We start from the raw sequence: 27,104 nt of genomic DNA, 5'->3' as shown, positions 1-27,104 counted from the left end.
ACCCCTGTGCTATCTTCACATTGGTGCTGCCACAAACTTTAGTACAACTGTGTCTCAGAGCTGATGGAGAAATTGATTCAGGCAGCTTTTCCTTTTTGTAATGAAAAAAAGGAAAAATATTAAATGTGGCTTTGAAGTAAAGGCTTTAAATTTAGTTTCAGGTTGTTAACAGTTCTATTAAATGTTTAGCAATTAGAAAAATAACATTGTGGCTTTTTTAATTAAAGAAATTGTGAAATGATCATACAGTACATTATGCTGTACGTGTATTAATAGCTGTCTTGCAGGTGATTATAGTTCATATAGGAATAATTGTACTGTAGTTAATATGAGATATTTTGTATGGTAGTCTTTCTAATGACAAGATTGTGCTAAGGAGAGGCGTTTAACTTTAAATCAGTACATGAAGAGAAGAGTTGAATTTGAAATTCATGAACAATTGTTTTACAAGAAGCTGGTATCTCATGTTTAAATACTTATGGTATTTGTTACTTTTACAAACAACAATGATTAATTCCCCTACTGTACTTATATAACAATATACCTTCCAAATATTTAGTAAGGTGAATAGCCCTATTTAGTTTTAAAGATTTTTCTTGTAGCTGCGTTAGCTTTTCTGAAGACATCTTTAAAGTTAGTGAGAGATGATATTTCTAAATAAAATACTAAAAAGTAACTTGTTTAAAGTTTAGAAAAAGGCTGAACTAGTACAAGGGGTATAATGGTGGGTTTTTTTCATAGAGATATCTAGGCTGTTGAGATGCAAGCTGTACATTAAAAAAAAATAAAAAAACAAAAAACGCACCCTGACTTTGAACAGTAGTTTATATGCATTACATACATAAAAATACAAGGAACTGTTCAGAAACATAACAGATCCAGATGGAATAGAGAAACTAAATTTTCTTATCTTCTCTGTGTCAGATTTTTTGTTCTAGTACATTGTTGAAAGCATCAGAGTTCAAAAGGTCAGAATTCATTCATTTCTCCCCTGAAGAGAGAATTCAACAACCTTCTTATAAAGATCATAACCTGGAAATTTTTTCCCAATATTTAGCTGAATGTTCTTAATAAATCCCATAACCCTTCCATAACTTTAAATGTTATGAATCACCCTAAAGGCTGATGATTTGAGACATAAATTCAGTTTCTGAAATACTGGAAGTCTTCCAACATCTTTAAAAGAAAACCTCAAGTATTTATGTTTTTCTTCATACATGATCTTGATGACAACTTATGATATTTAATACTAATCTGCATACTTTTGAGACACACAAGACAGACTTTCTTTTCAGGATACTTTTCATTTTCCTAACACATGAAGGTGTTTGGCAGTTCAGAGGCCAAACTCCTGTAAGAAGTATAGGAAGCTGTCTGTCTGGATTAAGATTCTTTGGGTAATTTAGCTTTACTGATTAGTGCTGCACTGAAGAACTTTCTCACTTAGAAACTTGGTTTCTCTCATGGACTTCAGTAACTTCTAGTTATTGGTTCCAAAGGGTCTTGTGAATTGGTATGCACACAGAAATATCCTTGAGGCTATGATTTTAAGTGACAGCTAAACTGAACTGAGATTATATTTTTTTAATAAAAATTTAGATATTGAGCTATACAGGAAGCAGTTTTGATTGAACTGATTACCAGAATAAATTCTGTTTAAATTCAGGTGTTGGTTTTGAGGGAGATACCGATTTCTAGTATATGTGTGTGTTTTAAAAACATTGTTGTGTTTGACCATTGCTGTCTTTCCACTTTGAGACTTAACTTGTGTAGTGGTAGCAAATTAAATGGGAGTTTTGTTCTTAATCAGATACGGGGAAGAGCGAGGCCCTCAAAGAATTTCTGAACTCTGAACCTTTTGCATATATTACAGTATAAAGGTGACACATCCTCAGTTTTGAGGAATGTCATATCTTATCACAGACATAATACAGTGTTTAAATGAGGGTATTTCCATAAAAAAATGTTAAGTTTCTTCTCTGCTTCTGTAGTGGCCCATGCAAGTTAAGTCTACCTTTCTCTGTTGTCTTGAACATGTAGGAAACTTCTGATTTTTGTAACACAGTAGTGTTGGGGCACCTGAATTAGTGGTGGTGTATTCCAAGCAATGAGAAAAACCCTTCTGTCAGTCATATATGCTAGTACTTCCTGCTCACTTCACTCTTGTAGTTTGGTTTGCTGTTTTCTTTAAAACAAACAATAAGATTACAATATGATAAATGTGAAGTATTCCATATTGGTCTAAAGAAGAGATTAAAATGGGGCATTCAAAGAGGAAAGAATGAAAAAAGTGAGGGTTTGTCATTGGTCAGGTTTGGATTAGTTGTTTATCAGGTTATTTTAAAAGAAAAGAACACTAAATTGAACTGTACTGATTAATCTGCGCTCTTTTTTTGATGCAACATTTGAGGATAATTGCTGCAGAGGAAGATCTGGACATCACCCAGAAAGGAAAAAACCCAAGGACTTTATCAGTGGAAATTATGAACTTCTAAATACAGGCTCCTCCACTTGAAAATGGAAAAACTAGTAACAGGCTTTGGAGCAGGCTAAGGCTGATTGGTTAGAAACAACTGAGGAGAAGATTGCCACTATATTAGGTAGCTATATGATGTGCATGTGGAGAAGGCAAGTAAAGGATTGTACCAGGCACAGTATTTCCAGCAGAGAAGAAAGCGTCATTAACATTGTGCAAACTTTTGCTAAAACCTCATCTGGAGTACTACTCACAGTTCTGGTTGCTTTTGCTAAGAAAAATTCAAACTGGAACACATGCAGGGAAGAGATTCTGAAATGAGAAAGCTCATCATAAAAAAGGGGCATTTTTGTTAGGCTTGGCAAAATCTGTGTGAGAGAGAAGAGGAAGTCGTATGTAAGCTCAGTTTTGTTAACAGGACTAATAGGTATAAAGTGGCCATTAATAATCTTAAAGTGGAAATTTAAAATAGAACCACAATGCAGGAGGGAGAGATGATGTAGGGAGCAGTTAATGCATATAAGTTCACCTGAGGGTGTAATCTCATGAAGGAATTTTTGGCAGCAGTCGAGGCTGACATATTCCCATTCTTCTTTCTCATCTCACTGTGTGCTATGTGTTATCGAAAGCACTCGTAGTTGCAAGACAAACTGTGCACAGTGGAGCCAGCTATATGTGGATTTACCTAAGACTTTCTCAGTAGATGAGTTCCTTTGCTTCATTGCGTGAGTGTACGTATGTGTATTAGTGCAGGCCCTACAGGTAGCTGTTGGACTGTATGAAAAATCATCGTAGTCTGAGACTAGATTCACTTTTAGCAGTAGCACTGCTTAAGCACCCCCTCTGTCCTGGCCGTTTGTTCCTAGGCTTGACTCTCTTGACAGCTCTTTGCGTAGCCATGCTTTAAGCCAAATCGAGCAACCGCTCTGGATGAAAATTAACACAGTGAAAAAACAGAAGTGGTTTGTGTGGGATATTTGGGTGGGTTTTGTTTCTTCTTTGATTTGGTTCAGTGTAACCATGCCAAAGCTGTTTCAGGGTAACACAATAGCTAGAAGGGTTGCTGGTTTGGCCAGTATTGCTGCTGAAGAAATGCTGGTGAAGCCACAGCCTGAGGTGGAACAAGACCTATTAACATGAATGGGATAAAAAGGTTCTCTGAATGGGAAAAGAGAAAAGTAATGATCGTTGTCTCTAGCTGATGAGACTGAAGATACTCTACAACCTTTCTCTGTTCTTTTGGAGGCAAAGCTATTATTTTTAATATACTCTCTCTTGTTCCTGTGATTGAAGTGTTCTTTTTTACACATTTGTTCATTCTTGCTGCATTTCTTCTCACTCTTGAATGATTTCATACCTAATGTAGTTTCATAATTTTTTTTCCTAGATTTCCTTCACTGCCTTCTGATCTTGTACACTATGTCTTTCTTTACAAAGAAGAGAAAGGGGCAAAAGATTTGGTCAGGTGTTAAAGGAGTCTGTTAGGGAGAACAGCATCAGTTTTTCCGAACACTTTTGAATTGATGTTCTTGATTCAGCTGCCGGTGTATTGTATTTTTGTCTGAAGTGTTACTGAATATTACAGTGTGAAATAACATTTTGGGGATTTTGATTCCATGCCTTTATTGCAGTATTTCCAGTGGGAATTTATCAGGGAACAAAGTTTTTCTTAGTTCTCCCCTCTCCTGTTCAAGAAGTAGATTTTGTGCTTTGATTACCAGTCCTTACCTGCCCTAAATAATTTCTTGAGTGAGATGTAGATTCTCATCTACCTTAAGGTGAAAAAAAGAGAGAGGAGAATCCTATTTGTCGTCAGTTTTTGAAGTTCTTTGCTGATGAGGGGGCAGAATGTTTCATATCAGCTTAAGAAACCAATTTTCATTCTTTGGTCTCACAAATAATTAAAAAACAGCGCCATTTTCTGATTTATAATTATGAATTATAATTATTTATATCTCAGTTAAGAGAATGTCTCATAATTTACCTGTGTATGCTTAGTAGATACACGCCTTAGGAATAATTTTTTCTTCCTTCTTTCATCCATCATGAAATGGGGCACGTAATCAGTCACTTTCTTGAAGACTGAGGCTGCTAGCATAGCATTTTAGACCCATGTACTGATTTAGAAAAGTGAAAATAGTGTCTAAGGTCTAACCTTGCAGCAAAAGTGAGTTAGTAGTGAATCACTGGAAACAGATTATCAAGGAAGAAATGAGCTAAAAATGGAATCTGTAGAGCCAAGGGTCTGAACTCTTTAAGAAGGCTATTAGGAGTTACTTGAATTCTTGACCCTTCTCTTGCAAATGACCTTTAATGAATTGAAAAATAGGATGTAAAGGAAGATCTAAGGACAGTTTCTTGAAAGAGCTGCTCTATGTCAATAACTATTGCTTCTGTTTAAAACAATCATCATACTTTAGTATCATCCAAACATGTACTTGAAATAACGTACTGTAATCTTGCTCTAAAAACCCTTCAATCTTTCATATGTATCATGTGGCCTTTCTTGTGGAAGCACACCCCTCGGAAAGCTGCCCAGCAGCTAATGTCTGATCTTGTTCCAAAAAGCTTATGGGTCTTAACAAAGTACACTTATTATTACTATTCCTGCTACAGTTGCAGCTTTCAGACCAACTCTTTTAAGACTGTGAAACCTATTACTATGATAATTATTGAAAGCAGAATTTGCTTGTCTGTATGCTGAGGTGAATAATTATTTGTAAATGGTTGTTTTCAGAGTGAGGTGGTTTCTGCTGTTTTCTTAAAAAAAAAAAAGTAATGGTGTAGTATCATTTTTAATAGCAACAAGTAGATGTTCTGACAAAATTACTAAGCATGTCACTTCAGAGGTCCTCTCCAGCCTAAATTGTTCCATGAGTCTATGAATAAAATGGGAGAATTTACAAGAATACAGTCAGAGTTAACTGATAATTATGGAATTCTGAAAATCGAGGATGTTGTAGTATATGTGAAAATAAAAATATTTTCTGAATAGCTTCCATGTGAAGAATGTTGTTTGTGACTGGTGCTAAAATTTTTATTTAATGATAATGGAATAGAGAATGTAGTGAGCATCTTATATCAGTGTTCTTCCTTTCCCATCCCCTCAATATCCCAGCCAGTCAATGTAAATAAAGAGTTGTTTACAAACTACAGATACATTATTGGTATTTTTATATGTCAGCATCTGTTTATAGCATATGTATGCCTAAGAGATTTGGTACGTAGACACCTCATGTATTAAAGTGTAGAATGACTGATAAATTCATTCTTGCTTTTTCGCTTGGTAAGAAGAAAAACCAGGCCACAGGCTTACTGTTTCTGTTGATAGAAGTTACAGATCAGTTAAGGATAGCTTATCCCCCTTGCAGGTTGGAGATAGAAAAGACAGTGTAGCAGAAGAGATCTCTTTCTGCCAATGTTTTGCTTTTATAGAGACAAAACCAAGCTTCTGAATTATACAAGAAAATCTTAAAACTGAAAGTAATTATTTTTTCAGTATGTCACATAAATTCTAAGCATACCCTAAGGTTTTCTTGGAGAGTGTTTCTGTTTCACAAGCACTGGAGTGGCTACTCCTGTAGTTTCTTAAGGAAGGAAAGAAATGGTTAAGGGCAAAAAAGGCTGGAAGCTCCTCCTGTCTGCTCTCTCTCTTTCTCTGGGGTAGCTCTGCCAATGTTTTGGTGCTGAACATAATTGTGTAGTCGTCTTTTCAATTCTAGTTTTCATTGCCTCCCTTTCTGTGTCAGATAAGGCTTTGAGGAGGGCTGGAAGAGTGGGTTCTAATGATACTGCAATGAGGGGAACACTGCCGGAAGGGCGGTGGGCTGGAGGTGGTCTGTGACTGGGTTTCTCGTCCACACTATCAGCCACTCCTTCTGACTGGAGTTCCACTGAGCTCTGCAGTAGAAAGACTGAGTGTTAAGGTCACTCTGGATGTCTAATTAGCTCCTATAGTGCACACTGCATTGATATGACTCAGCTTTTATTAGCATGTTTCCTGCGCTTACACCCCATCAGGTATTTCTATGTTGAATAATGAAAGTTTTAAGTTACTCTAGGTTTTTTTGACAAGTGTTTTCTCTGAGATTTTTGTTCCTATGTATAAGAGCTTGCTTAAGCCTTTAAAAGAAATGGCAGTTGAGTATTTTTAAGTTGTAACAATAATTTCTTATAGATCATGTTTTATCACTTAGCTAATGTTTTGAAATTCTTTAAATACCGTTATTTATAAATACCTGCCATTTCCAAATCTTTTTTTGACTTCAGTTTCACTAGTTTTAAATGACTTGTTTCAAACTCTGCCACTTTACTCAGTAGCCTTTCTCCAGCTATATAATTACTTATACAAAATAAAATCTACATTGTACTTAAATATTACATAAACACTGAGATTCAGTACTTTCAAAGGTGTTTAAATGATCGTGTCTCAAAAATGATCATGAAGGCAAAGGAAGATTTGTGAGCTGTTGGTTTTTTTCCCCTATCTTAGAACCACAGCTTTGGTACTCTGTATATTCTGTTTTCTGTTGGATTAATATTAGGAAGTATGTATTCATATTGGGCTGAGATCCAGTGAACTGCTCCTGTCTTGTGTTTTGTTCTTTGTATGTTTTTGTCCTAAAGCTGAGTTAAAACACTGACTTGGTTTCAAAGATGTGAACTGTTGAAGGATACCTGTGATAGAAATGTTGCTGCTTGGGAACTCGGTTTTGTGACTTCATTGGGATATTATCTAATTTTCTAAAGACGTATCAGATCTTCACAGTCATCATAATGCAGTATTTTAAATTTTCCTTTGAGAACAAAACAAAGAATGTCTACCCAACATTGCCAGTGATGGCTTTTTAAATGTGGATGCCCTCTAATCCAATGTGCTAGTTTACAGAGATCATGTTCAGTCACTGTTTTAAGCTGCAGTTCCACATGCAAATGAGCTGATAGAGTGACTAACTGCACGTTTAATGAATCTTGGAAATACTGTATCGATCGAAGGGGAAAACTGAAGAACAAGTATATTTTATAAATGACATGGATGAGTAAAGTGGGAAAGAGATCTATCTCTTTAAAATGTGGTTGTAATTTGCTTTCTTTCCAACAATTTTCATCAGTTTGGATACAGTTGTTTTGGAAATACTAACCACATTAGTAAAAAGCAGTGTTGTCTGCTGGTTAGTTAAGCAAATGCTAGCCTTTAAAAAAATAAGTAAATCTGGGTATATATGTTTTTTCCTCATGTGACTTTATCTGTATACTTCTGTTGTATCTTAATGCAACAAACTGACATAATCACTTTTAAATGGAAGACCAATGTTTCCTAAAATGTTGAATAAAGGTAACCTTAAGACCTGTATTGCGTATTTCAAGTTCTTAATCCTTAAGCCCTGTTAAATAAGGAAAAGGAATCTAAGGCCTTTTACTTATAAATGGAAGCTCATTTTTAAAGGAGTACTCTGTTCATTGGAAGAGTTGTTGTTCGCTATTGTTGGTTTTACTGTTCGACTTGAGTTTCTTACTTTTTTTTTAAACTTAAATTAATGAAAATTAATTTGAGAGCCAAAATGCATTGGTTTATATTAAGTTCCTCAAAAAATTGTGACTCACTTGGGAGAGATGTTGAGCAAATTCTTGATGATCCGATAAGTCAATGACTTAAAATCTCAAGTTTTGGGGTTCTGAAGCATAGGGGTTCTGAAAGTGTCTTTATATCATCCGTCAGTAGGAACTCCGTTCCCACAGGTCAGCTCAGTTCATTCAGGATGTGTGAAAAGAACAGGCTGTAGTTACTGGTTTCAAGTATTTGCGCCTGTTAGGAATCAACAAGGTATATTTTAATCACAGCTAGTTCTCATTCTTACACACCAACATGGATGGGAGGAAGGGAAAGGAAACAGAACAGACAGATAAGCCAACAAGATTCTAGTATAAAAAAAATAGAGTTTGCAAAATATTGGCTTATGATCTTTATGCCTGAAGTCCTAATGACATTTAAAGTGAAGGAGATGATAAAAAAGGCTTGGATGGTCTCAAGAGTTTTATGATTTTATTGTACTTTGAATGTTGTACCTCTGAAGGAGAAAGTAGTTAATAATTTATTTTCTTTACGTTTGTGTCTAGCTGATATAACATTAACTGGTTTGTGCTAGACAGTAAAGATTACATCAGGACCTGCCCTGCCTACTCGAAATTTTGGAAGCATGAAAAGAACTGGTTAAAAGGCACCTCTTCAGCATTTCTATCCACTTTTAATGGCCTACATATAATCAGTAACCTCCTTAATAATGTATTGTAATACTTTGATTTCCATCTGCAGTAGACAGAAAAAATCAGCATGCATTCCAACTTCAGTTTAAGAAAATACGTTTTGCTTTTTGGCATATATTGCAGGTGGGACTCAAAGTATTGCAGGTGTTGGAATGTGCTGCTGCCAATTGTTGACGAAACATCAGTGAAAAAATCATCTGTCCTTACTACTTGTGTATTTTAATGATTCTCATGTTTTGAACTGGTGTAGTCTGTTGTGTGCATGCTAACTGCAGTGAAAGATTTTGAAAGCATATCTCAGCGGTTATGTCTGTTAAGGATAGCACAGAGAGAAATGAAATGTAAAACACATTACATTATCATTTTAGTTTGTATGACACTTACAATATGAAGTCTTAGTATGCAACTTAACTCAGTTCATCTGTTTTAATAAATAAATGAATAAGTAGTCTGATCTGTCACTAACAGTTTTGATGATCTGTATCTAGAGTTCCAATTGTTCCTTCCCCTGTCTGCATCATCTCTGTATTTTAGATCAGTGTAATTTGAGCTGCAGGGTTAGTAAAATGAGCTATAGAAATTATCATTTAGTGAGGATGTGATATATGTTTCCCCAGTGGCAGATGCAACTGTTGAATATTGGATACTGTTGGATAAAAAACTGGCTGGATGGCCGTGCCCAGCGAGTTGTGATTAATGGAGCAAAATCTGGTTGGCGGCCGGTCATCAGTGGTGTCCCTCAGGGCTCAGTTTTGGGGCCAATCTTGTTCAATATCTTTATTGATGATCTAGACAAGGGGATTGAATGCACCCTTAGTAAGTTTGCGGATGACACCAAACTAGGTGGGAGTGTTGATCTGCTTGAGGGTCGGAAGGCTTTACAGAGGGATCTAGACAGGTTGGATCAATGGGCCAAGGCCAATGGGATGAGGTTTAATAAGGCCAAGTGCCGGGTCCTGCATTTTGGTCACAACAACCCCGGGCAACGCTACAGGCTTGGGGCTGAGTGGCTGGAAAGCTGCCCAGCAGAAAAGGACCTGGGAGTGTTAGTGGACGGCCAGCTTAACATGAGCCAGCAGTGTGCCCATGTGGCCAAGAAGGCCAATAGCATCCTGGCTTGTATCAGGAATAGCGTGGTCAGCAGCAGTAGAGAAGTCATCGTGCCTCTGTACTCGGCACTGGTGAGGCCTCACCTCGAGTACTGTGTTCAGTTCTGGGCCCCTCTGGACAAGAGGGACATTGAAGTGCTGGAGCGTGTCCAGAGGAGAGCTACCAGGCTGGTGAGGGATCTGGAGAACAAGTCCTATGAGGAGAGGCTGAGGGAGCTGGGCATGTTTAGTCTGGAGAAAAGGAGGCTGAGGGGAGACCTCATGGCCCTCTACAACTACCTGAAAGGAAACTGTAGAGAGGTGGGTGTTGGCCTCTTCTCCCAAGGGAATAACGACAGGACCAGAGGAAATGGTCTGAAGCTGCGGCAAGGGAGATTTAGATTAGATATTAGGAAGAATTACTTTACTGAAAGAGTGGTCAGGCACTGGAACAGCCTGCCCAGGGAGGTGGTGGAGTCACCATCCCTGGAGGTATTTAAGAAACGTGTAGACATGGCTCTTCAGGGCATGCTCTAGTGCCCAAGATTATTGGTTTGCGGTGGGGTGTTGTGTGGGGGGTTGTGGGTGTGGAGTTTAGTTGGTGGGTGCTTTTTTTTTGTGTGGTTTTTTTTTGGGTTTTTTTGGTTTTTTTTATGTGGTTGGACTTGATGATCTCAAAGGTCCCTTCCAACCACTAAGATTCTGTGATTCTGTGAATAGCTCCTTGTCTCATTTGAGAGATGAAATAGTGTAGTCCTTTTCCTGACTGAGGAGGGTGTGATTTTGGTGCTGGGGCTGAGGGTGGCCTGAAAGACTTCTGTTACTTAACTCCCAAACAAGGTTTGAAACTACTGTGTTAGGAATAGGAAGCACAGACTTTTGTTTTCTGATTACAGATTTCTGCTCGGATTAGAGAGTATCACTGTGGGCTGTTATAACTTTATTTGTAAAACTGTTGTGTTCCATTGCAGCTATGAGGAAATAAATACTTTGATTTCTATATGAAACTCTGAATTGGTGTATTTTTTTAATAGAATGACTTCATTGTAGGCATCACTGAATTCTTGTCTACTGTGCTTTACAGCACCTTTGATTTACTTAAGAGTCTTTGGCATTCCTCAGCCTAAGTAGAGAAGGCTCTGTTAAAACCATAAGTAATTTTCAATATGGCCATAAAGGTTGAGACTCTACAGATGGGTGTTTCTTGTACCCTCTTTGTTACAGAACTGAATAAGATGCATAATTTTTTTGTCCCAGACTTAATATGCAGGAAGCAAATAGCTCAAGTCAGGGTTCTAAAAATGTTAATACATAAGGGAAGGAAAAAATAAGTCATGGTTATGAGAGAGAAAGATAGGGGTGACTGCAAGTCTGCTCCCTCTTGGAGCTGCAGTTTCTATGTTCCTTTTTAATTTATGATTCCTGCAACTATCTCTCCTTGGCTGCTCAAAGTATGTACACGTATTCAGGTGGATGGGCAAGCTCTCCAGCTCAGACTTGAAGAAACCAGGAAATCTAGAAGTAGCTTGGTCAACACCAAGAAATATTTATATTCATAGAGTTTATGTGAATGAACAGAAGTCGGGGGTCTACCTATAAGTAAGGATATGGTCTTGTCAGATGTCTCTACGCTCTAGTGATCTACCATTTTGTATCAGATTACGTTAAAGCATTATTTAATGTTCTCAGAAAGGCTTTATGTGAGGAAAAAACACTGAGAATGAAAAGAAAAAGGATCATTTTAATGAAATACATTTAGTTTCTAGTAATTTATGGCAATTATGAATGGGAACGAGTATAGGCGATGTTATTCCAAAGCTGTGGTTTAGGTTTTGAAATGTTTTTAAATTACCATAATTTAAATGCGTTTGTACTATTTTAAAGCAATTTTAGTTTGGCAGATACTAAAAGTGTAACCAGAGACTTGGGATAAGAAGGTGACACTGATCTATATAAAATGAGACTTTTTAATAAATGATTACTTTCTGAAAAGGGGTAGGGATGGGAGGATTCCAAGTCAATAGCTGTAGTCTTTCAGATGCCAAATGAAGTCAATTGAGCCTTTTGCATTTACAGATGTAACTGAATTTCTATGTATTAGAATCTTAATTGAACATATTTTTAAAAATAACTGTGGTAACTGTTGGTAAAAGACCACATGCTGAATAATAGTGGGGTGTGGGATTCAGAGAAGAAAATATCCATCAGTATGGGGGGTTTCATTGTATGTTAGGAGCAAGGAAAGAGGGGAAAAAACCCAGGCACTTTCATGTGTAGTTAGTTCTGTTTGAGTACATCAGCATAATTCACATGTATGTAGTTGTGCTAATAAATATATTCCTTGTTTGTCAATGCTTAGATTCATGTCCTGTGTGAGAAATGATCTTATCTCAAGAAATCTGTGCAAATATGTTGTTTAAAGAGTAAAAAATTGGATTTTAGCTGTGGGAGTATGATTTTGGTAGTATGATGAATTACATTATTTGAATCATCTGGTATGTAAAGGAATACCAAAAGCCAGTTACAAAGGTTTGTAAGTGCCCTCAGAGGGACATTTCTCCCTTTTCAGGGAACTTTTTATTGGGAGAATTGTGTTACTTTGCAATCTCATTGCTCAGAAAGTAACTTCCAGTTCACTGCTTGAATGGAAGAATTTGTCTTTTAAGCTATATTTAAGCATTTATTTCACTCAGCAGGTGAATGTTCACTCAATAGGTGAACTTTTGAACAAAGGCTCTTTTCATCCTCAAATTTTCCCTTACGTCTTTTTGAGAAGACTTTAGAATGGATGTCTTTAGAACTATCATGTCAGTCATTAAATAAGTAGCAGTAAAAAAGGATTCATTTGCTACAACTGTTGCAGTCTTGAAACAATCCTATTCTGTTTTCATAACCTATTAATTTTTCATGTTTGGAAGCTTGACCTACCATAATTATCTGATTGTGTTGTTTGTTGTTAACACTGAATGGAAGATTCCGTATTTTAAGTCAAGGCACCAGCAACTTAAATCATCTACTGAAAGAAACTTCCGAAAATGCATATTGGTAGTGATGGTTTTTAAAAGGTTGCCATTGTTCTAACTCATGTTTTGGCAAATACAATTTCAATTTTGAAAAATAACTAGCTTTTTATTAGTTGAGTGCAATACTAACATCTGTTTGAACTTTGAACTAATTTTAATAAATCTTTTTATCTATAACTTTTGTGGGGGTTCTTTAAGTTCCACAGATGAGAGAAAATTACAAGTTTTTGTGGAATTTTTAAGTATTCCAATGGAGGTTGTTTATATCTAGTGGTGCCAAATAAGCTCAAAATAAACATAGTTTGTGTAAAACAAGCAAACAGATAAAACCAAACAGCAAGACTTAACAATTCTGTTATTCTTATTGTTTTGATGGAATATCCTTTCAGTTGTTTCAAATGGCAATTTCTAAACTTTAGTTTAGGACTGAAAGCAAGAATGTATTTCTTGCCTCCTCTACCCCACGCCTACCCCCATTTGGATTATGGATCAAAATAAAGTCCACTTAAAATTTAATAATAATGTCAGTATATTACATAAGGTTTCTAAAAGTATAGCCTTTCTAAAGTGGCAGGGCAAGAGATTATGTCTTTAGTATAGGAAAATACAAGACTCATTTGGTGTTCTTTACACTAATCTGTAGTTAAAATTACTAATTTTACATTTAATGGTCAGGAAGGATGAGAGGTATAAGCTTCTGTATAAATGCTACACTTGAATGTTGGAATCTAAACTTTGTTTAGAATAATGGAATTGTAATGCATAATGCATAAAAGAGAATAGGTTATTTATTGCTGTTTTCTGGTGTGTCTTTCAGGGGTCCATTCAGCGTTGTGCGGCGATGTATCAACAGGGAAACAGGGCAACAGTTTGCTGTAAAGATTGTCGATGTAGCAAAATTCACTTCAAGTCCTGGATTAAGCACAGAAGGTAAGAACAAACAATTAAGCAAATTCTAAGCACACGGGGTTTTTTTTGATTTATCAACCTTTTCTGTGTTTGCTTGCTTTGTTAAGTTCCTTTCTGTTTTATATTTTTTAGAAATTTTAAAGCAAGGTCTTATGTCTCCATTTAACTTGATTTAAATTAGTGCATACATTTCTAATCTTTAGTAGTTCCTACGGCTATTCAGTTGTGATAATACATAGTAGAAAGATTAGTAGGTATACTATCTCTAAGCCATTGCTATTTCTGTTTGGATATTAGATATTTCTGTTGTATATAAGAAAGTGAGTTTCTTAAAAATTAATTCAAATCAAAAAAGCATACAAAGGAAGGAAAGCAAGAACACATCAGTTTTGTTTTTACTAGTCTAGATTTAGCAAGTAATTTGCTATAAATCAGGTGAAAACTTTAGATTAAAGTGTGAGAAATTATATAACGAACTGTATACGTTTTTCATATAGTCAGGATTTCAAAACAGTGCTGCAGCACTGCTACAGTGTAAGTAAAAGGCTGTAACTCAACATTTCCTATTTTAGGGTAAAACAATACATCTTTTTTAAGTTAGGTGTGCAACTCATGTATAAAACGCTTCTGTTACACTATATGAAAACAAGCATGGTAACTGAATGACAATCACTGTATATTCCATATGCAGTATATTTTTGCTGGAGACCATATTCTTTTGTACAGTGATGTTTTTTGGAGATTCCACTTGTGCCATTTAAATCCTTTTGAACCCAAGTTCAGCAGCAATAAAGAGTCAGTGATGGTTTTGGTCATTAAAACAAACAATATTAAGCCTTAATGGGTAGTTTGATTGACAAGGTAAATCTCAGGTCTTGCTTCAGACTTTACCAAGGATTTTCATTTAAATCTGATAATGCCATTGCTAGTTTCTTTTTCCTAGCCCTTCAACAAAATATAAGCCATGCATTCCATAATATTCAGCTTGTATATAGCCACGTTATGGTTTTAGCAGGTTATGCCTAAATCATCACATTTTGAGCTAGTATATTTTTTACTAAAATGATTTTGTATCTGTTAAAGAAGTTCTGTCTGTATTCTAGTCTTTTTCTGAGCCTCATCTTAGCTACTGATCCTAGGACACATTTCCAGCTTTAGTGGGAGTACTGCTTTCCTCACTCCATGACAGTAATATTCAACCTTTTGGGGCCATGAAGGAATTTCTGAATGGGAGAAATAGTAGAAAAACGAATAGGGACTCATCATGAGGTAAAGAGAAGCCAACAGGAATTATAGGTTTACTTAAAAAAATGAAGGATGCCTGCTGATGGTTTGCATTTGCTACCTGGATCTAAAGAAAAGGCTTGGGAGTATACTAAGAAATTCTGGTTTTTTGATTCCACTTACATTGATATATTTAGAATTTAAGCTGGTCATGGAGTTAACGGATCATAAACACTTCCTGGGTTTAGCTTTTTTTTGTTTTCTTTTGTGGTTTTGGTTGTGGGGTGGATTGGGGTTTTTTTTTTTGTTCTTTGTCGGTATTGGTTTTGGGTTTTTTTAAGGTTTTGAATTGCTATGCATTAGATTTGTGATGTTAAGACACAGAAGTTATATAAGTGAATGTGGAACAAGTCCTTAAATCTATGTCAGAACCTGAGCCTGTTATTCGCAAACTGTTTCCAGCTTGTGTACTCTTTATTTTGTTTTTCCTCTGTGCGTTTTTTTGTTTGCATTTTTTGGGGGGTGGTTTTGGTTTTTGTTTGTTTTGGTTTTGTGTGGGTTTGTGGGGTTTTTTTGGCGGACCTCTCCTTTATCCATGTTTTAGGTTTACTTTTTCAAAGATTTTATTTTTCTTATATTTTTCTGTTTGGCTTATTTCTGACACAGCATTCATTAAACACATTGGTGGGGAGCCATGATGGTGGTAGTTGCATAAAATAAATATTAGATAACTTACCTAGGAGGAAGCTGCGTTTATAAATTGTGTTAAAGTGTAAGCTGGAATGGAATAGTAAGATTAATCCTTAGGAACATTCTTTACCTCAAAGTTTCGCCCTCTGCAAGACCATTTTGGTCCTGAAGTTTGTCTTTGTACAACCTTCCACCTGCAGTCTTTCTTTGAGGCATAGGAGTGGGAGAACAGGACATTCTGCATGTGAGGGAACTCGTGACAATTCCTTTCCATTAATTTCACATACATGTAGAATGCTGAGAAGTAAAGGGCCCAATATGCCTCCATGCTTATGATTAAATCTAAAAAATCTCTGTTCTTGAGTGCTTTTGCATCTATGTGGGATGAAATTTTTTATGGGTAAGAACTTCATCTTTACATTTGTCAGCAGTGTATTCTTGTGGAAAGGCAACTAACTGCATAGTCGACTGTTGCAAAAGTGTAGCCAGCAAGTCAAAGGAAGTGATTGTTTCCTCTATTCATCCCTTGTGAGACGACATCTGGAGCACTGTGTGCAGTCTGGTTTCCCCAGTACAAGAAAAACAATGATGTACTGGCATAAGTCCAACAGAGATGGACTGAGAGAACTGGGTTTTTCTAGCCTTAAGAAGAGAGGCTAAGGTGAGATTTAGTGCTGTCTTCAACTACTTAATAGAAGGGTCTAGAGCAGATGGAGCCAAACTCTTCATATAGGTGCACAGTGAAAAGAAGACAAGAAGCCATTCGGACAAGTTGCAACATAAAAAATTCCAATTAGAGACAAGAAAAAAAAAAATCACCCTGTGAGTGGTAAAACACTGCTACAGGTTGCGCACAGATTTTGGATAGCATCCTCAGAGATGCTCAGAACTGGGCTGCATGAGGCCCTGAGCCCTGATCTACTTTGACCTGCTTTGAGCAACTTTAGCCTAGATGGCCTCCGGAGGTTCTTTCCAACCTACATGATTCTGTGATTTTGTGGTATTAGTATCAACAGTCTACACATAGTCTGTGGGGCAATATGGTTTTAATATTACTTAGGGAGAAAATTGAGGCTAAACAGTACCGTGCTTAAAAAAAGGAATTAAATTAAAACTGGCTTGATACAATGTTTCAATTTTTGAAAGTTAATTTAAACTTGTTTTGATACAATGTTTCAATTTCTTTAACTTGTGAGGCTGTTGGGCATGGAATATAGAATGTTTTAAAAGGATTATCTGCTAGTCTAAACATTTAATTAAAAAAAAACCAAACTGATTTCCTACAATAATGTTAGCGGCCTTACCACAGTAACAAAAGCAATAAAGTTTGAAAAGTTGATACTTCTCTAGGCTAATCTATGTTTATCAATTGGTACTATCATAGAATCACAGAATGTGTTGGGTTGGAAGGGACCTTTAAAGGTCATCTAGTCCAACCCCCCTGCAGTAAGCAGGGACATCTTCAACTAGATCAGGCTGCTCAGAGCCTCATCAAGCCTGGCCTTGAATGTCTCCAGGGATGGGGCCTCCACCAGCTCTCTGGGCAACCTGTGCCAGTGTCTCACCACCCTCATTGTAACGGGCTTCTTCCTAATGTCTCATCTAAACCTGCCCTGCTCTAGTTTAACACCATTGCCCCTTGTCCTGCTGCTACATGCCCTTGCAAACAGCACCCCCCCATCTCTCCTGTAGGCCCCCTTCAGGTACTGGAAGGCCACTGTAAGGTCTCCCCGGAGCCTTCTCTTCTCCAGGCTGAGAAGGTTATCATGAGCAGTTATGGTATTTGATAGAGAAGCCACTAGCTTGCAATGCAAACTTTTATCTAGTATAGCTTTCTTTCCATAAGGCTGCTCAACACACCTAGTGTATATAGGCACAGACAGCTCAAGAGATTTTTATGTCTGTGTGCATCTCAGCAGTGGTTTGATAATATGAAAAAAATATTAATGCTATGTAATCATGCCTGACAGGTAACAAATATAATTTAGGCTGAATTCTATTGGATTTAAGTGTTAGTATTCATGGTCTTGCATACTGTGTGTCATCAACCTCTGTAGTGTTGTAAATCAACCATATTAATGAAGTACATTGACACTTTGTCACTGTTCAAGTGGCCATGTGATCTACTGGATTAACGTTGGCTACATTATGTAATGACAGATTCCACTACAGTTCACTATGCTTTCATACCACAGAGATACAAAACATTAAAAATATACATAAGAAAATGTGAAGCTGGAATATTTTTAGATGTAAAAGAGACTATTTTGTACAGTTCAATTTAGAGGATTCATGTGGAAGAGTACTTGATGCTCTCAGAAGCTAGTTTACTCAATGAGATCTAATAAAAATACCACTGTAAATAAACTTATTTTCAAATACAGCTCTCAGTTGCTATACTCATAACTTTTGGTATAGAAAAGTGTAAAAAGCATGTTCCTTATTTCTGAATTTGTTACAGATCACACCGTAGTTACCTTTTACTGTCTATTTCTTCTGCTGCTCTCTTCACATCCCATGCATTTTCTTTTTCTTTTATTTTTCTCTGCATGGCTTGCGTATCTTGCTTTTAGTTAGCTGTTGTAACACCAAATATCTGTAAGTGCAAACACTATTTCTCAGGAAGAGAATGGTGATTGGTTCCTTACTACTTAGTAAAAGCCAATATACATTATTTGTGTGCCTTTTCTTAATGTCAGATTGCTCTCTTTTAACATGCTGAGTGTTTTTTTAAAGCAATTTAAAGGGTAGTGCCCTGTGCTTACAATGCCTGTCTCTTTGAAGTTGTTTTTCAAGATTTAATTCATCGTATATTAGATTCAGTTATATGTAATTCATTTTGATAGAAATGTCCTCACGAAGAAAGTGATTATCATTACTTACACAGCCTTCTAATAGGCTACACCTTATTTATTAGGCTCATATATGCATCTGTACAGGTTTGTATACATGCAAGCCACTGTGAAGCTGAGTAGATGAGCTGATAAGGAAAGATTCAGGTTTCCTTTAGAACCCCAACTGGTTCTACTGGAAGTGAGCTGTGAAGACAGTCTCTGCAAAATCTTTGGCTGTGACAAAGAGCAAAATTGTAGCCAAGAAAGAATAGTTTTGAATATAGTTCTTGGACTACTAGCACTGAGAGGGGCAAGATAATTGAAGCTTGAAGCAAACTGGTATTGCTATGGAACATCAGTTGTAGGAGAAGAATTACAAAATTATTTCATTGTGGGAAAACAAATGTGAAAGTTGGCATCAGTTTGGTTTTTTTCTACAAAGGACCCACAGATCTTTCCCCTGACATATTTCCAGGTTGAGACCTTACTCTTATTCTCCTTATTTCCTTAAATAGTTTACCCTTGTTGTTTTTTTTTATTTTTTTTTAATTTAGACTTGGATTTTTTAAATCAGTTTTTCGGTTCAGTTCATTTGAAAGGCTTTGTTTAATTCTGAGTAAGGATGAAAAACAGAGTATCTTGACCTTTTGATATTGGAAGGCTGTGGTGAATCACAACTTATTTTTTGCAAAAGTATCTGTGTGTCAGAATCTGCACCTCCATCCCTGTTTTTTCAAGGGTTTAAGCAAAAAATGCAGTGTCAATGTTGAGCTCAACTCTTTGAGTAAAAAGACTTTGCTAGATGAAGGCACAGCTGTCCTGGTCTAATGTTAGCAGTAACCTCACTTTGAGATGGGTTTGGATCAAACGACCATCAGAGGTCATTTCCGATGAGCATTTCTACGATTTAGTGAAAACACGAGGAAGGCACCATTCTAGGTTTTCTTTCATTGAAGGCAGAAAATATGAGGATAACGCAGAGAGTGAAAACCTCCATCAGCTTGACTTTGCTTTTTCTTTTATTGCTATTATTTTAACCCTATGAGAAATCTTAATCAACGTGTTTAGTAATAGTAGTGTTGCAGATAAAACTATTGTACAGGAGCTTTCTTGAAAATTCATTGAATGTGTATGTTGTAGTACTGAGGAAGTTGAGGCATCTGTTTATGGACTGCAAAAATCACATGGCATTAGTGACACCTGTGTTAATACGAAACTGCACAGATATGGAATTTTGAAGTGAAGGTGTTTAAAATGGTGGTAGCTGCCTGTCATGGAGTTTATGTTGCTGGTCTTTTAAATACTACTAGGATTTGTGTATATGCTGTACAAACAATAAAGCAGGGTGGGGTAAAAAGACAGGAAACATTTGAATTTACCATGTAGCTATGGTAATACAAAACCAAGTACTTCAGTCCCTTGCCTTTAATATGTATCTGTTTTTACTGAATTTACTATAGTACTGAACACAAAATGGCTTTGGAAGAGCACACCTCATCTTCCCCCCCAGCTGTTTTTTTGGGTATTTTTTGTTAAAATCTTTACTACTTGGCTACGCATTGCTCTGATAACTTTGTTTATCTGTTCTCGGTTTAACTGTAGTGCAAACATTTTAAAAATTACTATTATATTTAGTGGCTGAAACCACTATGGACTAGTTGCACATTGCCAGGTTAGGTAAGTCTTTATATAACATTATCATGAGGGTGGTATAATGCAGCTGAGCAGCAAGATTAGTCAACACATTTGCCAATTTTATAAATGTAAACGGTACCCTTTATAGGTTTCAAAATGCAATGATATGAAGTGTATTTGACTGTCATTTTAAGAATTATTTATTTTAAGAATAACATATTATTAATTTTAAAATTACTGTATCTTGTAATTCTTAGAACACATATTAATGAAATAATTATATAATCCGTATATAATTTAACTTATTTTTGTTACATAGCTGAGTATGAAGTTGACATGGATTTTTTTTTAAGAAGCAATCAAAATTGATTGAAAAGTGCTCCTGAAGTAACATTGCTATAACCTTTTCTCTCACTTTACATCCCACTTTCATTTCTGTGGAACAAGAAAATATGTTCACATATGTGAACAAGAAAGTAAGACCTATGTAAATGATTCTTGTTATGAAAAGTTTCTTTAAACTTCCTGTCATTAAAGTCAGTGAATATGGTTTGTCACTTAAAAGTTAATTCCTCTTTGTACATATAAAATAGGGCTTAGTGACCATTTGATTGAATTTTTTATTGAAATAACTAATATTGTTAAATATGTGAATCTTGTTGGGTAATACATAACACCAAACCATTTTCTGAAGAAATACACGTAATTTGTGCACATCTCAGTCATCTCAAGTCATAAAGAATATTTACTAATTGAGGAAGGCTTCTGTACACGCTTGCACTTATGCATCACTTTGCTTAATCTGGACAAAAGCTGGTTGGTCCTTTAAATCTGTTACTTGAATCCCATCTGTACCTGGGAGCTCACAACCATTTAGAATGCAAGTTTAACTGAAAATTGAACTTGAAAATATTTTAAATTCCTAATAGAATTTTTGAATTTAGGAAAAACATTTTCAGGTAGTGCTTGTAGTTCAGCATAAATCACAGAACCCAAAAGGTAAACTGCAGTTGATAGTATTTATTCCAGGCAGACTAGCAAAATTATGCCATTTCCAGGCACGTGAATGACAAGAAAGTCATGAGTGGTCAGCATGAATTCATCAAGGGGAAGTTATGTTTGACCAAGCTGAGAAACTTCCAAGACGAAATGACTGGCCTGGTAGATGAAAGAAAGCGGTGGATATTGTCTACCTAGACTTCAGGAAGGCCTTTGACACTGTCTCTCATAAGATCCTTATAGAGAAGCTTATGGAGTATGGCTGGTTGAGCAGACAGTGAGGTGGATTGAAAACTGGCTGAACAGCTGGTCCCGGAGGGTGCTCATCAGTGGCATGAAGTCTGGTTGGAGGCCAGTAACTGCCGTTGTACCCCAGGGGTCAATACTGGGTCCAGGCCTCCTCAACACCTTCACTAATGATCTGGGCAGTGGGACAGAGTGTACCCTCAACAAGTTTGCTGATGACACCAAACTGGGAGGAGTGACGGGTACACCAGAGGGTCATGCTGCCATTCACAGGGACCTCGATAGTCTGGAGCAATGGTCTGACAGGAACCTCATGCAGCTCAACAAGGGAAGCATACAATATATCCTGCAGGTGGGGAGGAAGAACCCCATGCCCCAGTACATGGTGGGGGCTGACCAGCTGGAAAGCATCTTTTCAGAAAAGGCCCTGTGAGGGTCCTGGTGGACACCAAGTTGAACATGAGACAGCAGTGTGCCCTTGTCACAAAAAAGACTAATGGTATCCTGGGCAGCCTTGGGAGGCGTGTTCCCAGCAGGTGGAGGGAGGTGATTCTTCCCCTCTACTCAGCACTGGTGAGGCCACACCTGAAGTGCTGGGTGCAGTTCTGGGCTCCCCAGTACAGGAGAGACATGGAGCTGCTAGAAAGAGGCCAGCAAAGGGCTGACGCTAGGGTGATGAAAGCATGGGAGCATCGCTCCTGTGAGGAAAAGCTGGGAGCAGGAGAAGGGAAGGCTCAGGAGGGTTCTCATCGATGCGTACAAATGCTTAAGGGAGGGTGCAAAGGAAATTGAGCCTGGCTCTTCTCAGTGGTGCCCAGTGACAGGACCAGAGGCAGTGGGCACAGACTGAAACACGGGACGCTCTGTCTGAACACCAGGAAACGCTTTTTCACTGTGAGGGTTATCGAGCTGTGGAACAGGCTGCCCAGAGAGGTTGTGGATTTTCCATCATTGAAGGTAATCAAAAATCATCAGGACATCGTCCTGGGCAACTGGCTCTTGGTGGCCCTGCTTGAGCAGGGAGGCTGCACCAGATGGCTTCCAGAGGTCCCTTCCAACCTCAACCATTCTGTGATTCTACAAAGGCAGCCTCACAGCTTTGATGGGTGGATGGCTCTCCTGCGATGGGCCTGGGAGCAGCTGAGCAGGGCATTATTTGGGTCTTCCCCTGCCCCACACACCGTTGTCTCCCTGTGCTCCTTTGTGGCTGTGCAGATGAGGTTTCATCACATAACCTAACAACGTTTTTCTTCTCTAAAACCCTAGTTTAATTATAGCTGCCTTCTTGATTAAGAAAGCAAACTGTTTGAGAACGAGTTTGAGAAAAGCAAGTCTGTTCGAAAAAGAAATCTAGGTTGGAGGGGAAAGCAAAGATATTCCTGCTTTAGTGTTCCTAAATTAGTAAGCAATACCTAAAGCTTTTACCAGTACAATAAGCCAAATGACAAAGGTGTGTTTCTTCACCTTCTTTGCAAAGCAAAGCCATGATTAAATTTATGCAAAGAAATCTGGAAGTATGCTTTTTAAAAGACGTATTATGAGAATGCTCTCAAGTCTTCATTCTTAAACATTGTTGTCTTTAATCTCTTTACAAAATGCATGAGGTATGTCCAACTTCTGTTTTGAAAAATGAAAATACTTTCCAAAACAGTTCTGTCTTTGTACACAGTCTGTACTCATCTAACGAAGCATGATTCTTGCCAATAGCCCAGAAATAGGCTTCTAACTGTGCTTGCCATAATTCGGGCTGGTTACAAACATAGGGAAGATAATAAGTATCAGCTGTATTTTCAAATATTTTCTGTTTGGATGCAAGCATGTATTCTGTTCTGGTTTGTGCAATCAACAAAACTCAAGACTAATTGCAGCTAAGCTGCAATTTCTGTTAATTCATTGATCCGAAGAGAACCTTCTTTGACTCTTAAATGCTGGGTTTTGTTGTTTTGTGAATCTAAAAATATATGTCACTATGATAAGATAAATAATGATCATTGTGCAATATCGCTCTTCTAGAACTTCTTTTCCTGTTAGAATGACAAAGCTGTATCCTGCCATTGGCAAAAAGTCAGCCTTCGGGTTGTGTGATTTTTTGCTTGGGATAGCTTACATCCTGTGAAAATCTTGTCTAAAAATCTTTCTTTTTCCAAAAGAGAGATGTAATGCTTTGTGATGCATAGATTCCTATTCTGTTCTACTCTCCTGAGTTTTCTGCTAAGTTACATAGGTACATGATGATCTCAGGTAATCTTCACACAAATCAGCTACAAACATTTCACCCGGAGCTTTTCTGCATGCACTGATATTTTTACAGGATTATAGATGAACGTGGTTTTGAGCTATAGGCAACAGAAATTTGCAAAAGTAAAGATGTGGTAGCAAACCTTGATGGACACCCTAAATAATAGAATGGGAGAAAGAATGATAGCTTTTAAAATGGGGGCATATTTTTAATATGTAATACATATGTCTGCATATTCATAATAATATCCATATATATATATACAGACGAAAAAACTTCTAGATCAGATATTGTCATCTGTAGTTCAAAACTAAAAATACTTGCTCGTAAATCGGTAAAAATACAGGAGAAAAACAAGAATGCATACCTTTAATCAAACCAAAGTGTTTTTGATGTTGACTGCTTCATGATCAGTTGCTTAAGAAAATACAAAATAGCTACCTAATGGTTGATATCATTTGCTGTAAGTCATATCAACCTTTGTACACAGAAGCTCTTACCTTTGTTTGTCAATTTGCTGTATATGCACTGGTGATTGTAAGAACGGTATACTAAAATCAAAGCACATAGCGTAATCCTCCTACCACCTAACTGGTCTTCAAACTGAAAAATTAAGAAGGGGGAAAAATGGTAAAGCTAAAGACCAGTGACAAGCTATTGCAATCTATACTGCAGCTGTAGAAACTGAAAACTGAGCTTCATGGAAACTTTCATTCTAATATCTCCATCAGCAAATATTTATGACTAATACATGAAGTATATAGAAGTTGAGAGATCTTCATAGTATGTCATTATGTGGGAGAATGGAAATACTTTGAGGAGAAGAAAGTTCAAAATGTATGGGGTTCAGTAAGTTGTCAGTGCGTGAGTCGCTTGTGAGAATTAAATACTTTGGGTCATATTAGCCCATATTAACTTGTACAGATGCAAGTCGGTCAGTTTAGTCCAGCTTTAAACACTGACAAAAAATGGTTGTGTTTTCCGGGATAACAGTTGCTTCAGTAGGAAAAAAAAATAAAAATCTTGTAATCTTTTTGAGTAAAGAATCTCTGAGAAAAGAGAAAGAAAATGTTAAGAGAAACAACTAAGTCTACCTGATACAGAGGCAGATAAAGGTATTTGTTGTTTGGAACAGTTTAAAGAAAAGATTTTCATTAACATATAGAATAGAATATAGGAGATTTTAGCTTCTCAATGAAGAGAAGCATTTTGATTTAAATAAATCAAGGACCTGGAGGTCCTGAGGAGACCTGTGAGCTTAATTCTGTTTGTTAAAGACTTTCTACATTTTATCTGCTATTCTAGTTCAACCATGTCAAATATTACCATGTCAGTTGTCTTCCAGTATATTAATTATTTTAATAGAGAGAAAAGTTAGGTACAAAAAATAAGTGATTGTCTAGACAGTTAAATTTAAGATAAAAGTCCACTTAAAAAAAACGTGAATGAACATATGTTATGAATTCAGTTTTATCTTTAATACTGCATTGAATTTCCTCGTAATTCTATGTTTTAAAACTATTACATGTATAACCAGTAACTGTAAGAATTTAACTGAGGCAACTGTCATTCTCCCCACTACAGAGTAATGTAATGGAAGATGTATAGTTTTAAAACACTTCAATCACTTAACTACCTAGAAGACAGAAGGATGAGAATATTATATCTAACTAAGCACTGCAAGATACTTGCATTTTCTTAACGTTATAGCCTAGAAATTTTGGGGGTTTTAAGTGCCAAAGGCTTTAGGAGAGAGGCCTGTTTTTCACAGCTGTGTGTATTACTGCAGTCTGTGCACTCTGAAACAGCACTTACTGGCATGGCATTTTCCAGCTACAAGTCATTTATTTTAATGAAGTCACTTATCACAGACACCTGGATAGCCTACTCATGCTGAATGTATTGTATGTACTTGATTTCCTAATATGAATCCAACCAAGTGACGGTTCACAGTGACACAGTAAATTGTCAATGTAAATAAAAATACTGTGATCTACAGTTGGTTTACTTATAATCTGTGATGGAGATTTTTCTTGGAGTATTTTTTTTTAAGGTCACCTCATATATGAGTAAGACTTACGGTGCTTTTCTTGGTTGGGGGAGGGGATTGTTCTGTGTATTTATTTTGCCTAAAATAGTCAGTGGTCAAATTCTTTCTTTTTTGAAGTTGCTGTAGAAGAAAAAGCTCAGTTGCAAATGAGACTGGTGCTAAAAAGTAATGTTTCAATCTTTCAGAATGTCATAGCATTTGTTAAGGCACTTAAATGAGGATTTATTTTTAATACTTTACAGAACCCAGAAAAATTACTTTAAAGATATATTCCAAGTTCCACAGAAAGTTACTACCAGAGTCAATAATACAAACCCCACGTTTCTTGATTTCCTCTGGTTTCTCTAACTAAATAAAGTTAGGTTAAAAAATGTATTATTTGATCTGCTGTGACAGAACCAGTTACTGTAGATTTCTTAACAGCTGTCATTTTTAACATTGCCTGTGGTATAGTGACAATTAACAATTGCAGGTCCTGGTAAAAATATTGCCTTCGTTTATATTACAAGTAGTGAAAATGGCATATGAAATACTTCTTTGCCTGTGTAAGGTAGATTTTTTCCTTTGCCAAAGTAAGTATTTGAATTCAAGTTGCCACGACATAATATTACAATACGTATGTGTTGCACATCAGTGTTTTCAGGTCTGTAAAGATTATCATCACTGTATTCTCTTTTGTCCTCCTAGTTCTCTTTAAAAAGCTGTGCCAAACTGGAGCCTGTGTTTCAAGTTCAGGGCTGCACAGGTGGGGTTGAAAGAAGCTTTCAAACACGTGTTTGAAAAGAAGCTTTTCATCTCTGATGCTGTGGTTTTACAAGAACCTCTATTCTTCTTGTGCTGCAGACTGATAAGGCACCTACTGTCTCTGTCTCTCAGAACCTTATCTATTTGAGGGGAAAACCAGTAAAGAAACTAGTATGCCCTAGAAATGCAGGATGCTAACATCTAGGATTATTAGATGCCACTTACTATCTGCGCAGTGTGTGGGTGAGTCCCACTGCTTTGCATCTCCTTCCCTTCCCAGTCAATAAAACTGGCTGAGCTGATTTAACAGCTCCTGGCTGCTGAAGGGGGAGGGAAAGTCCTGTTCCTTCAACCCAGGTTCCTTGCTATGCAGTCCTCTTGCCTTGTTTGCATTGGCTTTGGTACTTTTTTTTTTACCTTTGGACTGATTTATTTTAACTCAAATTGGGGAAAAAAGTGAACAGAGGACTAGTTTTCACTTTTTTGTCGATCGGCTTGTTTTCTTTTTTAAATACACCTTATTTAGAAATCTGTTAGGGTTAAAGAAGAATTACCTTGTTAAGGGGAAAGTGTAAGCGACCATAGTTTGAATTTATTCAGCTGGGAATTTTGATATTGTCTTTAGAGGAAAATATTTCTGTATGTTGTGTGTTAGTCTAGAGTCTGAGATAGTAAAACAGTGT

General features: G+C 36.8%; 1 protein-coding gene across 8 annotated transcripts in view; it reads left to right on the top strand.

The window, feature by feature from the left end:
* Positions 1-27,104, top strand: part of CASK (calcium/calmodulin dependent serine protein kinase) — a 223,654-nt gene that overhangs the window by 42,166 nt on the left and 154,384 nt on the right. For all 8 annotated transcript variants that reach the window (XM_063344181.1, XM_063344162.1, XM_063344133.1 and 5 more), the window contains exon 2: positions 13,669-13,781. In XM_063344181.1, the coding sequence (XP_063200251.1) occupies positions 13,669-13,781 (113 nt within the window). The remainder of the gene's footprint in view (positions 1-13,668; positions 13,782-27,104) is intronic.

This window comes from Chroicocephalus ridibundus, chromosome 1, assembly GCF_963924245.1.
Source record: "Chroicocephalus ridibundus chromosome 1, bChrRid1.1, whole genome shotgun sequence".
NCBI lineage: Eukaryota > Metazoa > Chordata > Aves > Charadriiformes > Laridae > Chroicocephalus > Chroicocephalus ridibundus.
This window is presented reverse-complemented; position numbering and strand designations above follow the sequence as displayed.